The 15,567-nt window shown below is 35.1% G+C and overlaps 2 protein-coding genes across 2 annotated transcripts; one reads left to right on the top strand and one right to left on the bottom strand.

The window, feature by feature from the left end:
- Positions 1-6,149: 6,149 nt before the first annotated feature.
- LOC115705189 (chloroplast processing peptidase) lies at positions 6,150-9,296 on the top strand. The gene is made up of 5 exons (XM_030632441.2): positions 6,150-6,812; positions 8,163-8,300; positions 8,621-8,707; positions 8,823-8,890; positions 9,004-9,296. The coding sequence occupies exons 1-5, from the start codon at positions 6,318-6,320 to the stop codon at positions 9,134-9,136; spliced, it is 921 nt and encodes a 306-aa protein (XP_030488301.2). The 5' UTR covers positions 6,150-6,317; the 3' UTR covers positions 9,137-9,296.
- A 61-nt stretch (positions 9,297-9,357) lies between these two features.
- On the bottom strand, positions 9,358-11,583 carry LOC115705188 (uncharacterized). The gene is made up of 3 exons (XM_030632439.2): positions 10,429-11,583; positions 10,041-10,226; positions 9,358-9,826 (listed from the first exon to the last, which is right to left on the bottom strand). The coding sequence occupies exons 1-3, from the start codon at positions 10,888-10,890 to the stop codon at positions 9,548-9,550; spliced, it is 927 nt and encodes a 308-aa protein (XP_030488299.1). The 5' UTR covers positions 10,891-11,583; the 3' UTR covers positions 9,358-9,547.
- Between the last annotated feature and the right edge of the window lie 3,984 nt (positions 11,584-15,567).

Here is a 15,567-nt window from a genome sequence, read left to right on the forward strand (position 1 = left end):
ATTAAAATATGTTTTACGTTAGATCGACTTTACATTTTATTTTGCATTTAGTGGTGATTGTGGCGTCTATTGCATTGAGTATGTGGAGCATCTCATGATGCGGCGTGGATTGACCGATGTGACGCCGTACCAGGATAGCTATGTTTCGTCAACGGTGGTGTGTCGATTTATTTTACCAAAATGTCGGCTGATTATATGTGTAATTATTGGGACATTGTATATTTTGTGTAATTAACATTACAGTTATGTATATATAGATTTTCTTTTCGTTCAAATTTTGATAATTATTCGTGGTTTCAAATATAAAATATCAATATTATTCAACAAAAATAACTATTAAACCTAAAAATAATTAAAATATTTGAAAAATATTCAACCTCAACAAAAATAACTATGACAAAATATGCATCATTACAATATATCAAATTTCCCAACGAATACGTACAAGACGCCTCAGATGCGGGCTTTGCATGTTGCTCGTTGTGGCTCGAATCGCCACGGCGGCTGCGGTCGTGGTACGTAACCTTTTTATCACTCGGACGGAAACGGTTCTCCCGTCTTCTTCCGGCGTTGCTTTTTCTTGGACGACCTACGGGCTTCTTTTCCACAGTACCCCAACTTTCATATTCTTGATGTGTTCTGGGAGAACCCAATCATCCTCGTCACCAGCAAGATTGATGGTATCATCGTAAATCTTCCTCCACGTTTCTTTTGAATAATAAGGTGAGCAAAGCGTGTACACACTTGTGTTCGTTTTCAATGCCGCCGCACATGCATGAAGGCAAGGGAGTTTCAATAACGTGAACACGCCGCAGGTGCATGTTCTTTCAACTAGATTCACATCACCACCTCTTTCACCGTTAGGTTCCCTACCAACGTTATACAAATTGGCTCCATTTCGTTGGACGCGACTGTACCTTGCATTTTCATGAATTTTTGCCAAGTTTTTTTCAAAGAGCGTGGCCAAAGGGGTGGCACATTTGTCAGCATTTTCGAGGCGATCAGCGAACCACGATTGGAGTGTGAACCTGATAAATTCAACCAAAGTAGTTATTGGATATTTCCTGAACTCTTCGTGACACTATTGAAGCTTTCGGCGTTGCTCGTCATGATGTTGTATCTATCGCCCAAACAATAAGGGTGAGCCCACTTCTCAAACCCTATACTCTCCACATATGCAGCAATGGCCGGATTCATCTTTCTAAGCTTCTCGAACTCTCTATCGCATTCAGTCTTCGACCATGCGTAAGCAACATTATATATTTGGTTGTGAAAAGCATCAGTCTTGAATTTGGCGTTCACGTTCATAACAATGTGGTGATAGCATGCACAGTGGACTACTTCGGGAAAAACGAGTTCAACAGCATGATCAATGCTTTGATGCCTATCTGACACAAACACTAAGTTCTCAACCACGCCAATTGCTACCCTCAACTTCTGTAAGAAATACGTCCAGGAGTCGTTATTCTCACTGTCAACGATACCATAAGCAACCGGCAACAATTGGTTGTTCGCATCGTATGCCACAAAGAACTAACATTATACCGCCGTACTTCGTCTTCAAGAAGGTGCCAGCGATACTCAAAACAGACGACAAAAAGAAAAGCCCCTTCTACATGCACCGAGTGATATAAAACAGTACTTGAACCGCTCATCCTCTAAGTACAAGTCAGTAATGGTACCTGGATTCTTCTGTTCCAGCATGTACAAGTACCCAGGAAGCTTCATGTATGAAAACTCAGGCGTACCCCTATACGTAAGTCCCATCTCCCTGCACCTCCACGCCTTCACATAACTCATACTGATACCGTAGTTGTCAAACATGTCCCTCTGTATGTCTTTAGCCTTGTACTTAGTTCCGTCTTGGGTGTACTTCCCCTTAATAAGGTGGCCAACTACCCATGGTGCTGCTTGACGGTGATCTGAACGTCTCGCATTCAAGTTACATGTGTGTTCATTGTGAAATACAGTGACCTCAAAGTTGTCAGAATGCATCTTCTTCCTCCCCCTCAATCTCCATTTACAATCTGGAGCCTTGCATGTAACGTACAACACATCAGGGGATGACTTCTTCACCATCCACTCGAAATTGTTATTAAGTGCAAACCTACCCACTACTTGTCTCAGTTCTTCCTTGTTTTCATAAAAATTACCAAGCTCTATCACCCTCGCTTCCTTACTTTGTAAACAAGTAGTTAGCTCATGATTTTCCATTATATCTTCCTTTGTCCACATGGGAGCTTTGAACTTGGTACAAACTTCAAAAGAGGAGAACGTTGAGAACGTTGCATGACGAGCATGTTCTTCGCCCGCCCGGTCGACTACCGCTAGTTCCGTGTGTAGTGCGATTTTCACTACGAGGTTGTCGTTCTCGCTGTGTACCTTGGTTACTCGGTACACACTCTAACCTCAACAATGGTCCCGCTACGGGTTCATCGACTGCTAAATCATGTTCATCGTCCATATTCAAATCTACAATAGGATCGTTATTGTAGAAGGGTGTATCGAACTCTTCAAACTGATGAAATCCTGTCGCTTCTTGTTCTTGCCCTACATTGGTCGGAACCTCTAAATTGGTCGGAACCTCTAAATTGGCCGGAACCTCCTCATTCACACCAATCCCAACATCTGTTTCGGGAACGCAAGACCCTACCACACTCCGAGGGAGAGGATTAGTAGGCGGCGTAGGCTCCGAATTCCCAACTTTTCTCACCTTGGTCACGAATAATGGCATAAACTCTGTATTTGACATTATTGCCCTCATCTCTAAAAACGTTCTCAGTTGGCGTTCTCTCTTAATAACCTCTGGCGCAACCATTTTTCCCTTCATGTACAAGGAACAAATCTCCAACTTTAAATCATACGCTACCGGATCAACTTCCAACTCTTCATATAAAATTTGTCGCAGTTCTTGTAGGGTTGTCTCGGTTGTAATCACAACGTCAAGCCGCTATTTGCTTTGTAGATCCAATTATAATTCTCACATAACCAAACACCATCGTACGATACAACAAGGAACACTTTGTCTCCTGCAATTGCAAACCAAAAAAACAAGGTGAGTAAAGGAAAAAACACCCAAAAAAAAATAAAAATCGACATCCCATCGATATCAATAGACATAATGTCGATAATCACAACAGCAGAAATAAGGGCACTGATTGTCGATATTGTGTCGACATACTATCGACATACAGTCGACAACCACACCAAGCATGCTCACCATCGACATAATATCGACATACCATCGACATTCAATCGACAATTAACAACGGTTGCACATTTAATGTTAATAAATTTTACCTACGTTCCCAACAACCCTTCCCAACTGACACGTTGCATGTCAGACACGTGTCCTATCGACAACATGTCGACATGACGTCGACATGGCATCGACAAATGTGTTAGCAGTGACACTAAATTGGCATGTTGTCGACATCATGTCGACTTAGTATCGACATTCAGTCGACAAATACACCATTTCATGCGTTTTACCTGTACAGTTACGCATTTAATGACCATTAAATTTTCATACATTCCCAACATGTTTACTGCTCTATAAAAGCAAATCCCTTTCTTATTCATAAGTGCTCTTGTCTTCTACTTCTCTCTTACTCTTAAAAATTTCTCTTATTCTTAAGTTCTAAATATGGCCCCAAGAAAGAACGGCAAATTTCCCATCTTAACTCCTGAAGAGCTGAAGCAGGAGCCTGATGTTGGCATAGTTACTCCTGAAATGCAGAAAGTTTTTGACGCCCAAAGAGCTTTCGAAAGAGAACGAGGTGGGAACGAGTTCGGTGTTCGTGCAACTTGAAGCACATTTTTGCAAAATCGGTGTATGGCCGGCTCCACCACTCGTGTTCCCCGAAGGATGCCGTCGTTGCAAACTAGGCATCTTTAACGGTAAACCAGTGAAGCCTGGAACATTATGCAAGTATTGCAAGGCTCACCCACAAGCCAAAGAATTTAAAAAAAAATAATTTCTTATGTTATGGCTTGTGGTGAGTTTTATTTAATGTTTGTTTTTTTTTTTTTATGAACTTTATTTTCTGTTTTTTTTTTATGTTTTTTTATGTTATGTTATGTTTTTAATGAACTTTATTTCATGTTAATGTTATGTTATGTTTATGTTTTATTCACGGTTTTTTTTCATTTGCATCGATATTTTGTCGACATGATGTCGACAAAATATCGACAACTTCTAAAAAAAAGAAAAATGCTTGTTGTCGACAAAATGTCGACAAAATGTCGACAAATAGTAAATACCATGTTGGTTGCATGATGTCGACAACATGTCGACATTATGTCGACATAACGTCGATAATGGTCGTCACTGACCTTTCCTTTTGTAATCATCGACAAACCATCGACATAGTATCGATATATCATCGATAACACTGGAAAACCTGCATTCGATCGAAAACCGGATCCGCGTATCTCAACAATTTCAGACCAAAAAACAGCAGTTCCAACAAAAGACACACATATAACAATTTTAAACTACATAAAGTCAAACAAAATGCTTAAAATACAACTTACCCATTATAATGGTGTAAGATTCTTGAGTGATATTGAGTTGTGCTTCGGTTTTCCACCAACACCCACCGAGAAAACAACCATTCAACAGGGAATAAAGAGAGTGACGAGAGAGTGGGACGGATAGAGGGAAATTTTTTGATTAATTTTTCAGTTTTTTTCTAGAGAGAGAGAGTGGTGCACGAGAGAGAGGGAAGCGGGAAGAGAGAGAAAGATCATTTCAGATTTTAGCTATTTTATTTTATTTTTTTTTTAAAAAAGGGTAAAATGGGAAGTTCATGTAATTAATGGACTAAATTTGTACAAATTAAGGAAGGGTATAAATTTTGATATGGCTTGTATTATTAAGGCCAAAAATTGAAATTTAAAATACATTCACCTATTTCATTTTTTACTTTTTAAATATTTAAATAAAAAACTAAATAATTAAGTGTAATAAATTTTAATTAAAGTTATAAGTATAATAAAATTTTAAATTATAAAATTATAGAGAGTTTTGTTATAAAATTTTTAATAATTTAAAGGCAAAAAAATTGCTAAAAGATTATTATATAATAATAAATTACGAAAAATTAATTAATAATTATAATTACTTTAATATTAAAATATAATTAATCTTCATTAATTTTTTTTAAGGAAATTATTAGGTATTAGGTTATAAGTTAATTATTATTTATTTTTATTTAATTTTTAAATTAATCACGACCATTCAATAGTAATTTAATGACTAAAAAAAAATACAACCATGATGGTTACATATTTAATATAACCATTGAAACATACTCCTTATATATATATTTATAAAACTAACCTTACTAACATAGTTAAATTTACCAGAATCTTATATTTTTAAAATATTTTATTAAACTAATAAAAATCGTTAAATAGTCACATTTTATATATAAAGATATGATTTCTTTAAATTTAGTGTGATGACATTTATAATTAAAATAAATAATATATTAAATAATAATGTGTGAGATCACAATGATAACATTCTTAAAAGGTGTTATGCTATTGAAGTATTTTTAAAAGTAAAAATATATAATAAAATGATGTAAAAAAAAGATAAAATAAAATATTATTGGCAAAAGGCTAATTAGTAATTTTTTCCCCTAAACTTTGACATGTAGTAAATCGTGCCCTTCGAACTTTTTTTGTCGTTAAAAATTCCCCTCGAACTATTGCGATTGTTAAATTTAAGGATTTTTGTTTAATTTCATTCAATTTCACTGTTTCGGTGATTGTTTATATACTAAACCATGCTCCCAATACTTTGATATCTACGTGATTGTTTATATACTAAACCATGCTCCCAATACTTTGATATCTACCAAATCATACCCCTCAAACTTTGATATGTTCTAAATGATGCCCCTTGAACTTTCATCCATGTTAATATTTTTTACTAAAATTAAACAAAAATCCTTAAATTTAACAATTTCAATAGTTTGGGGAAATTTTTAACCGCCAAAAAAGTTCAGAGAATACAATTTAGTACATGTCAAAGTTTAGAGAGAAAAATTACTAATTAGCCTTGCCAAAATTTGGCTGTCCTACTATTTTTTTTTTTTTTTGTCTTTTTTCTAATAAGCAAATAATATATCAAATGATGTATGAGATATGGTAGTAAATTTGAGAAAGGATTAATATTGAAGTATTTTTAGAAGGGTGAAGAGTACATCTCTATTGCGCGGTGTAATTAATCAAATAACCCCCAAAGCTTAGATTTTGAGGATTGAATTCTACTCATTTTCCACTTTTTGAGAGAAGAAGAAGAGAATATGCAGTCTCTGCATCAAATTTCTCCTTTACCTTCTCTCAAACTCTCCATTTCAACTCACACCCAACCCCTCACCTTCTTCCACCCTAGTTTCACATCACATCTTTCAACTTCACCTTATTCCACATATAAACCTCCTGCTTTTCTTGGCTTAAAGCTCGTCAATCCAAGAACCCACTTTCATACTCTTCGTTGCAATGCTGTCAAGGACTCTGGCGACGAAACAAAGTCGGCAGTGGACAGTGGAGGGGTCGATGATGGCGGAGGAGGAGGAGGAAGTGGCGGCGACGGTGGGGGTGGGGGTGATGGGCAGCTGGAGAAAAAAGGTGGGGGTTTGTCTGACTGGGTCAATTTTACTTCCGATGATGCAAAGACGGTCTTTGCTGCCATAGCAGTTTCGATTGCTTTCAGGACTTTCGTGGCTGAACCGAGGTACATTCCTTCCTTGTCGATGTATCCTACATTTGATGTCGGAGACCATGTAATTGCAGAGAAGGTAATTTTGTACATAAATTCTTTCTGTTCATTTACACTGTTTTCTGGGAATTGGGGGTTAATATGAATAATGAGCTCTTGGTTTCAGTAATCTATTGTGAGTTAAAGTGTTCATATGGCTCACAAAGATTTAAGTTGTAATGAAGTCAAACGATTTTCCTGTTGGACGTGTGTAATGCATCTGATTTTTGAAATGGTGTTTCACTTGGTCATACAGTGTCATTTATAATTTTCTTGTGACAATTATGAAATTAAAGGATAAGATTTATGGTGATTAACGAAAACATGCGCTTGTTAAATTATTTGGCTGGCATTATAGGAGCACAATGCCACCTATTCCATAAGGATTCGGGACAATCCTCTAATTTTTCAAAGATCCATTTACATCTTTCTAGATTTAAGGACCAACATACTGCCATTTGATTTTATCTATAAACAAGTCAATGCACTGCCTTGAAGCTTTACCAATACTTGAATTGAGAGGGGAAACTGAATGAAGAAATGATTCTTCGTCTCTGATTTCGCTTGAGATGCACCAAGCGAGAATAAAACCGTAAAAATATATTATCCTTTGCCTTTTGCCACACCTATTGAGTATTTGACTTCCCTATAGCCAACTACTTGTTGAAAAGCTGTGCCTTAGGTGGACTATAAGTCAGAAATTGTGTGGTTTGGTGAGTGTGTGTGGCATGGGATCTGGGATTTGAACCCCAGCTAGGACTAAGGGCTACTTGATAAAGTAACAATTGAACCCCAGTTAGGCTTATAGCTTTCTGAAAAAAAATAAAATAAGATTCATATGAGCCTTACAACTCGGTATCTCTGAACTTGTAGCTTCCATATTCGTTTTCCATCTGAACTACCACACAATCTCACCAAACTAGCTAAGTATTTCGTAGAGTTATTTGACCCATCTTCTTATAATCTGGCTTTATTTATTAATTTTAATTTTTAGCCCTGGCAGTTCGACCATGAGAGGCCTCCAGTGACCCCAAGATTTTGAGTCTAGGGGGGGGATTTGAACCTTGGAAGGGAACAATGCCTACCAGCACTTTCCAACATTCTTCCTTACCACTAGACCAACCCTTGGGGCTCTATAATCTGGCTTTGTGAACAAGTGCAAGTTCCAATTCGTCACTCAAGTCACTGCTCCTTCCTCAAGTATAAAATGAAGATATAGGACTGTTGTGAGCATTTTAAAATTTTTTAAACAGAAGGGATTCTCTATTTGATACAATTGCTTGAAAATAATGTAACTGAAACTTTTGAAAAAAATGCTTTCTTTTGTTTTCAATGTAAAACACGCAGTTTTGAATCATTGTCTAACAATCATTTATGTGATTTTCTTCAGGTCTCTTACTATTTCAGAAAGCCATGTGCTAATGATATTGTGATATTCAAAAGTCCGCCTGCTCTTCAAGAAGTGGGCTACACTGACGATGATGTCTTCATTAAAAGAATTGTTGCTAAGGAAGGAGATATTGTAGAGGTAGGTACAGTGGTCTAAAGAACTCTATGAATTCTTATCTCCATCTCTTGTTAGCATTGCTTGTGTTTTCGTTAAATGATAGTTTTCTTTAGCTTAGATGAATGTCATGTTGTATTTGTCAATTGTGTAAAATATGAAAAGGTACAAAAATGTGAGGCATTACAGAGAATCTTTAACCCGTTTGATTATATTTTTGTTTGCATGTTCATGCATTAAGCATATATGTTGACCTAAGTCTCTTTCACTTTTCTCTTCCAATATATTTGCTTTGACAGTTTTCGGTAACTAGAATCTAACTGTAGGGAACTGTCTGGTTTCAGGTTCGTAATGGGAAGCTAATCGTTAATGGAGTAGAAAGAAATGAGAAGTTCATCCTTGAATCACCTTCTTACAACATGTCACCTGTAGTGCGTATCATATTTCTTTATTGATTTATTCTATTTTTCTATTTCTCCAAAGAAATTTCTGAAACATAGACATAATGATTTGGAACAAACTGACCAAGAAGTATTAACAATACAGCGTGTACCAGAAAATTCAGTCTTCGTGATGGGCGACAACCGCAATAACAGCTATGATTCACACGTTTGGTAATGCATCTTAAACTCATACCTTTATGAGGTCACATTATGGAAGAATCTTAAATTTGTTTCGCGTTTCTTTCTTCGCTTTCTGATTTTCAACAAATATTATAATGATTTAGGGGTCCTCTACCAGCCAAGAATATACTAGGAAGATCGATATTTCGCTATTGGCCTCCAAAGAGAATTGGTGGCACAGTTCTGGAGACTGGTTGTGCTGTGGATAAGCAGGAGAGTGCTCCAGCAGCTCAGTGATTATTTTCATTATAACATGTAATTTTACCATTGTTTGAAAACTGAAAAAGTCTACTTGATGAAATATAAAGTCAACCCTTGAAAGTGCATTTAAAAAGCATTTCTTTCTAAGTTACACAAATAAATAACAATTCGAGTCTTGACCATTAGCTTGCTTAAATTTTGTCTTTGTTTTAACCATGACTTTAATTATGGACTGTATTAACTTATTACTACAAAGATTGAGACAAAAATCTTCTCATTACAGATGACCAAAAAAGAAGAACAACTCTCTCTCTCTCTCTAGTGTCAATAAATATCAATGAATTTTACCTCAAAACAATTTCAACTACTATGAGGGGGAGCACATAACTCTAGTAAGAAAAAACAGCTACTCAGTCCTCCATTGAGAACTGCTGCTATAGATGTAATTCACTCAAACATACAAGAATCATGCTTAAACTTGATTGGCTTCGATTTATGAGAGTCAATATTAAGAGAACAAGTTATGCGTCTTCGGTGCGATGACTTTACCAACTTTCCCACCACATGACCCTTTGATCGTACTTCGAACACCAGAGTCATCGGAACTTCGCTATCGTTGTCTGAGACTGCTAAGCTACCTCCTGCGCCGTATAGAGGCACCTTTATTCCTTGAAGATTCACAGACACCGTCCGGTGGCTCTTCCTTGGCTGGTAATACTTCTTCAACTACAAATACAATCCATAACCACAAGTTACATCCAATAAGACAACCACTCAAGAGTTTCAAGGAAAATCTTTAAGTGTAGTGATTATTAATATAACTTAACACATGAGAGTGGCACCTGATGTTGTGTTCAATGCTGAAATTAAGTAGTTTTCTTTTTCGTTGAAAATATAGGAGTTTAGTTAGTTAGAGGAGAAAAGTAGTGTTATGAATTACCTGGCCTTTAGCAACTGCAATCTCCGAATACATAAGGATTATAGGAGAGGAGGTCACATGAATGCCGAAAAATGTAGCAGGATTATACACACTCATTCTTACTGAACAGTTCATTGTCAACAACTTTGTTGGGACTCCAGTCATGTCTGATCCCTCCCCAAAGTAGAAATTATGCACAGTCAATGACTGCAATCAAAAAAGTTGTTAAAAAAATACTCAATCTTTCTCACACACACACACCACCCTTTTGACTTATTTGTATGTACTATGAAGTTTATTATAATCAAAGATCCGAGACCAAAAGGTGAACTTCAAATACACCATTAAATAAAGGCATGGGCTATTATAACCCAATTCATAGTAATAATATTTTAATAAAGCTTATTACCTTGAGAGAGATCCGAGCCTTATAAGGCCTGGCAGCTCCCCATAAAATTAAGCAAAAAACAGAGAATATGAGAATAAAGCCAAGCAAAGCAATCAGAATCTGACACCGTCTGGCCACTCCTTTGTCCCCATAAAACTCATCGTAGTTTCCTTCTTCCTCAATCACATCACACTCCGGCCAACCTTTCTCGTTTCTCTTCCGGCTAACTTTTCGGCCAGAAGACGACCGGAAGTTCCCGGAAAATCGACTAGCCGAGGAAGTCCTCGAGTGGCGACCGTAAGAAGGATGTGAAGGACTCTCCATTGGACTGTTAAAGGCCGGCGTTGCTTGCATCGAAGACGATTTATCTCCATCGTGGGAGTCCCTCGATGGGCTCTGAACGTAGTAAACCGGTCGTTTTGGTGATCTCGGCGACGAAGGGTCCAGACTCGTGACGTCCGAGTCTGATTTTGCGTGAATCATATTGTTTCGTTGTTGTTTTTTTCGAAATTGGGATTGAAAGTTATTATTGACTACCCACTTTAGCGTTACTAAAGCTTGTTCAGAATTCAGGTTCAAAAATCAAACTTTCCTCATGGGCAAAAACGACCCATGAAAACGGAAGAAAATCGAAACTGGGGAATTGACAAAGAAGATCGAGAACGTGATTGGTCAGTCCATAGCAGCGACTGATAAAATGGAAAAAGAAAGCGTTTTTTTTTTGCAGGGGAAGAAAAAGCAGAGCACTAACCAAAGAGCTTGGTTTCAATTCATGCTTAGTAGAAGATAGAGAGAGAGAGAGAGTGATTGTCAGTTGTCAGAGGACACAAAGCTTAGGCTCGGAAGAATCCGAAGCTGTAGATTCGGGAGCCAAGTGTCGGTAGGAATCAGTTTGAGCCTTCCGTTATGTTAGTACATGTTTTTATATTCGTGTTTGACGAGGCTCGTTGTCGTTGGTGGTTGTAAAACGGTGTCGTTTTGGTTTGATATTTCTTTAGGTGAAATGGTTTACTTTACTTGCCGACGGGAGAGTGTCCCGGTCTGTCTATGATACTGTATCATGCGTTAAGTGATTTTAATTACTTTCAGAAAACTGTCCTTGTCCGAGTGGGAAAAGAAAAGTGGTAAAATTATTATTAAAAGAGAACCTAACTTCATTTATTATTTTGTGAAGATAAGAGTAAGATGGTTATTAACTAAATAATACCTTTTTTAAGTACATGCTATAAGACACCATTAGAGCTAATTTGAACTAGATAAGACAAGACAGCATCTCAATATATTGCATGTTACAAAGTCTTCATTTTATTCCAACCTCTTGACCCCAGAAAAGGGTCATTTTTGCCTTTTTTTTTTTTTTGGTTTCTTTCAACAATTTCAAGTTTGTAGCCATAATAGTGTATTTGATGATGTAATTTGGAATAATAGTGTATTTGATGATGTAATTTGGAATAATAGTGTATTTGATGATGTAATTTGTAGTATTAAGGATTTATTATCCTTGGCCTAACCATTTCTCATGTTGGTAGGGACTTTTATAGGGTTAATTTCACGAATACACAAAAACAACAAAAAAACAACAAAAATACGGTTTCACGGAATTTTAAATATTTTTACGATTTTTTTGATTTTATTTACATAAAATACAGTCTTTTTATGTTGAAATTTTGTTTATTTGTTGTTAATTTTTTGTTATATGTATGTTATTTTTTGTTGTTATTTTGATGTTATTTTGATGTTACTTTTATGTTGTTTTCTTGTTGATTTTATGTTGTTTTCGTGTTATTTTTTGGAAAACCGTAAAAATATAAAAAAACATTCTTTGAACCTAAAAATGTAAATATTTTACAAAAAATAGTGTCTTATGTAATTATTTCTTAATCTTTTAGCTCATAAGGTGGCTAGGATGGGCCTTGGATTAGATAATGAGTTATGTTGGAATAGTTCTCTACCTTCCTTTTAGCTGTGTTGTAACACATGTTTCTTTAAAAAAAAAAAAAATTTGTAGCCATAATATTAGTTTACATTATGATATTATGATAATGTAGCTCAAATACAAAATTAAATTTGGAGAAGGCTAAAACCTACGTGAATTAATTGTCGTCATATATATGATTCATTAAATCATGAATAAGAGCAAATGTCCTTTCAAAAAACAGGAGCAAACGACTTAATCAATGAATCGGTTAGGCAAAAAATTTAAAAAAAAAAGTAAATAATTTTTCCATTGCATTGATGTACTTCTTTAAAAAAATTCTTATCCTCCAAGTCAATTCCAGAAGAATCACTGTTGCTTGTCTGTTTACAGATTAAAATATGGCATAAATACAATTAGATAAATTATTATTATTTTTATGATTTAAAAAAAAGCAACGATAAAATATTGTTTGGCCAGAAAAGATAGACCTCTTAAGTAGTAGTGGCTTCGGAGGGAGAATCTAAAATTCTGAGATAACCTGATTGCGATTGGAACTCCGACCCTCATCTATTATCTTATTTAATATTTTGACTAAATTAATCTAAAAATTTTAAGATACTGTTTGGTAACACTTTTGTTTTTTAATTTTTTAATCATAAAATAAAAGTAAAATTTTTGTTTTTAAAAATTTTATTTTTGAAAAATAAAAATGCGTTCTGTAGCCACTTTAGTTTTTCAATTTTAAAACCAGAAAACAAAAGTGTGTTCTGTAAAGTTAATTTCTATTTTTATTTTTTGATTTTATTTAAGTCGGGTCTAGGTCCGGGGTCGGGGTCGGATTCGGGTTCAGGTCAGAAGCCGGGTTCAACACCAAGGCCGTAGGGAGGGGATTTGGGTCCGGGTCTGGTCAGAATCCAAAATATTGATTAAGAAAAAAAACTGTTTAAAAAAATATTGAAAGTGATTTTTTTTGTTTTTAAAATTTTGATTTCTAATTAAAAAATTGAAAAGTGAAAACAATTTTATAAAACATGTTTTTGAAAAATATTTTTACTTTTTCAATTTTAAAATTAGAAAACTGATTTGAAAAGTGTTACCAAATACTACCTCAGTTTGTCAAAATATATGGGCTGTGTTTTTCATTTTTAGTTTTTAAAATGGGCTATTTTCAAAAATATGGAAAAATTTATTAAGGTTATGATAAATATGACATAAAAAGTAAATGTCACTAAATATGACATTATCTAACCAATCAAACTAAAAATATAAAAACCATATAAAACATTAAAAAGAAATTTAAATTTAAGATTCATAAAAAATAAAAACTTAATTAAATTACCATAAAAAATATTAAAATTCCTTTCATATTTATTTTTTTTAAAAAATAAAATAAATAAGACTATATTGATCGCCGGAGTTGTCACTCGTGCCGGAAAAGTCACCGGAGTTTGCTATCGGCACTAGAAAAGTCGTCGGAGTAGCTGCCGGTGTCGGAAAAGTCGCCGGAGTTCCTGCCGGCGCCGAAAAGTCGTCAGAATTAGCATTGTCGTTGGAAAAATCACCAAGAAACTGGTTTCTAAGAAAAGCTATTCTAAAGTGATTAGGGGTGGACCATCCTATAGTCATCAAGATAAGTAAGTGTTAGTTTCAATAAATACTGCTTTTCTAAGAATGTGACTAAATCTGAAAATAAAGTAGCAAAGTAGAGGAGAATTTGTAATTCTAAAGTGTTCTATCATCTTATTCTATATAAGATGGTCCCACTGCCGCTGTTGTCTTAACACAATCGATGAGGACAATACCATTAATGTTCCTAGACAGAAAATTACGGTATCTTGTCGTAGTGGAGGGTTTCAAGGAACTCGCCCTGTTATGGATTGGAAGACACTTGTGATAAAATTATTATTAGTTTAAACAAGTAATTGATAATCAAAATAAGGAACTAAGAAGCAAAGCCAAGAGAACTATGGTTAAAACCATTCATACGGAGTAACCAAAAGTTTTCTATTACAAGGACAAGAAAGGAAATTTTGATAATAAGTCTATTGAATGGACTTAACAAAACTTCTCGATCCTAGTATAGCAGGTTTGAGATTATCTAAACTTGTGGCTTGTGGTATGCCTAGTAATTACTCTAGTGCAAGGAACTTACTTTAGTAAGATGCTAGAGCATTTTTCTCATGGATAATTCTAAGGGAAGCCTTTTGGCTCCTAGACATAGATTTTATTTATTTAAGGAACAGTTTCAACTATTCTAGAAAAGATAAAGGCCAAGAAAATGATTCCTTAAGCATCAACTGTGAGAGGTCTCTTGTATGCTCTGGTATGCATTAGACCAGATACCTGCTGTTTAGTGGGAGTTTTGTGTAGGTAAGAAAGGAACATTGGAAAACTATCAAATAAGTCTTAAGATCAAAAAGAGGAACCGTATGTTAGTCGATAAGGGTGGTATTTTAATACTCTTAAACTATACCAAATTATATTTCTAGACTTGCGTTAATGCTAGAAAGTCTACTAATGAGATTGTGATTACTCTGGGGGTGGAGTAGTAATTTTAAGAGAAGTGTAAAAACTAATCTGGAGTCACTAACTCTACCAGTGAGACTGGATGTTAAAGTGGCCAGGAAGGCTACTAGATAATTATTCAGTCGATGGAAAGTTCTGTACAGTTTTTGGCATTATTCTTGTCATGGATTAACTACTAGTGTTGCTTCCTGACCAACACAGATATAATTGCCAAATAGTAAAGAATCCAGTATTCCAAGAAGAGTAGACATATAGAAAGGAATTTCACAATATCAAGGATTTTGTGACTAAGGAGATGTAATGGTGGAGGAAAGTTTGTATTGAATACAACCTGTCAGATCCTCTTACAGATATAATGCTACATACTATACTTTATCCGGACATTAAGGTGTTGAGATTAATTGAAATGCACTTTTAGTTTTATATTAGTGCAAGTGGGAGTTTGTTGGGTTTTGTGCCCTAAATGAAACTCATTTCAATATAATTAGATTTACTAATTAATAAAAGGTCAAAAATAATTTTATGTTGCATGATTCACATGATTTATTTCATGATTATATGTTTAATGTATAAATTCTATTAAATTCAGAACATATAGTTATTCATGATTATAGTGTTGTCAACACAGTGGAATATAATCATGATTATATGTTCAAAGTTTAAGTCTCATGATTTGTCAGTACACTGAATTTAGACTGACATGATAATCAGCGATA

Source organism: Cannabis sativa, chromosome 1 (genome assembly GCF_029168945.1).
Source record: "Cannabis sativa cultivar Pink pepper isolate KNU-18-1 chromosome 1, ASM2916894v1, whole genome shotgun sequence".
In the NCBI taxonomy this organism is placed as follows: Eukaryota; Viridiplantae; Streptophyta; class Magnoliopsida; order Rosales; family Cannabaceae; genus Cannabis; species Cannabis sativa.

What these genes read in the sequence shown, in the direction of transcription:
- LOC115705189 (XM_030632441.2), top strand. Translation starts at nt 6,318, where the DNA reads ATGCAGTCTCTGCATCAAATTTCTCCTTTACCTTCTCTCAAACTCTCC. An exon ending in ACCATGTAATTGCAGAGAAG is followed by an intron (nt 6,813 to 8,162) that starts GTAATTTTGTAC and finishes GATTTTCTTCAG; the next exon opens with GTCTCTTACTATTTCAGAAA. An exon ending in AGGAAGGAGATATTGTAGAG is followed by an intron (nt 8,301 to 8,620) that starts GTAGGTACAGTG and finishes GTCTGGTTTCAG; the next exon opens with GTTCGTAATGGGAAGCTAAT.
- LOC115705188 (XM_030632439.2), bottom strand. Translation starts at nt 10,890, where the DNA reads ATGATTCACGCAAAATCAGACTCGGACGTCACGAGTCTGGACCCTTCG. An exon ending in AGGCTCGGATCTCTCTCAAG is followed by an intron (nt 10,227 to 10,428) that starts GTAATAAGCTTT and finishes TTTTGATTGCAG; the next exon opens with TCATTGACTGTGCATAATTT. An exon ending in TTGCAGTTGCTAAAGGCCAG is followed by an intron (nt 9,827 to 10,040) that starts GTAATTCATAAC and finishes TTGTATTTGTAG; the next exon opens with TTGAAGAAGTATTACCAGCC.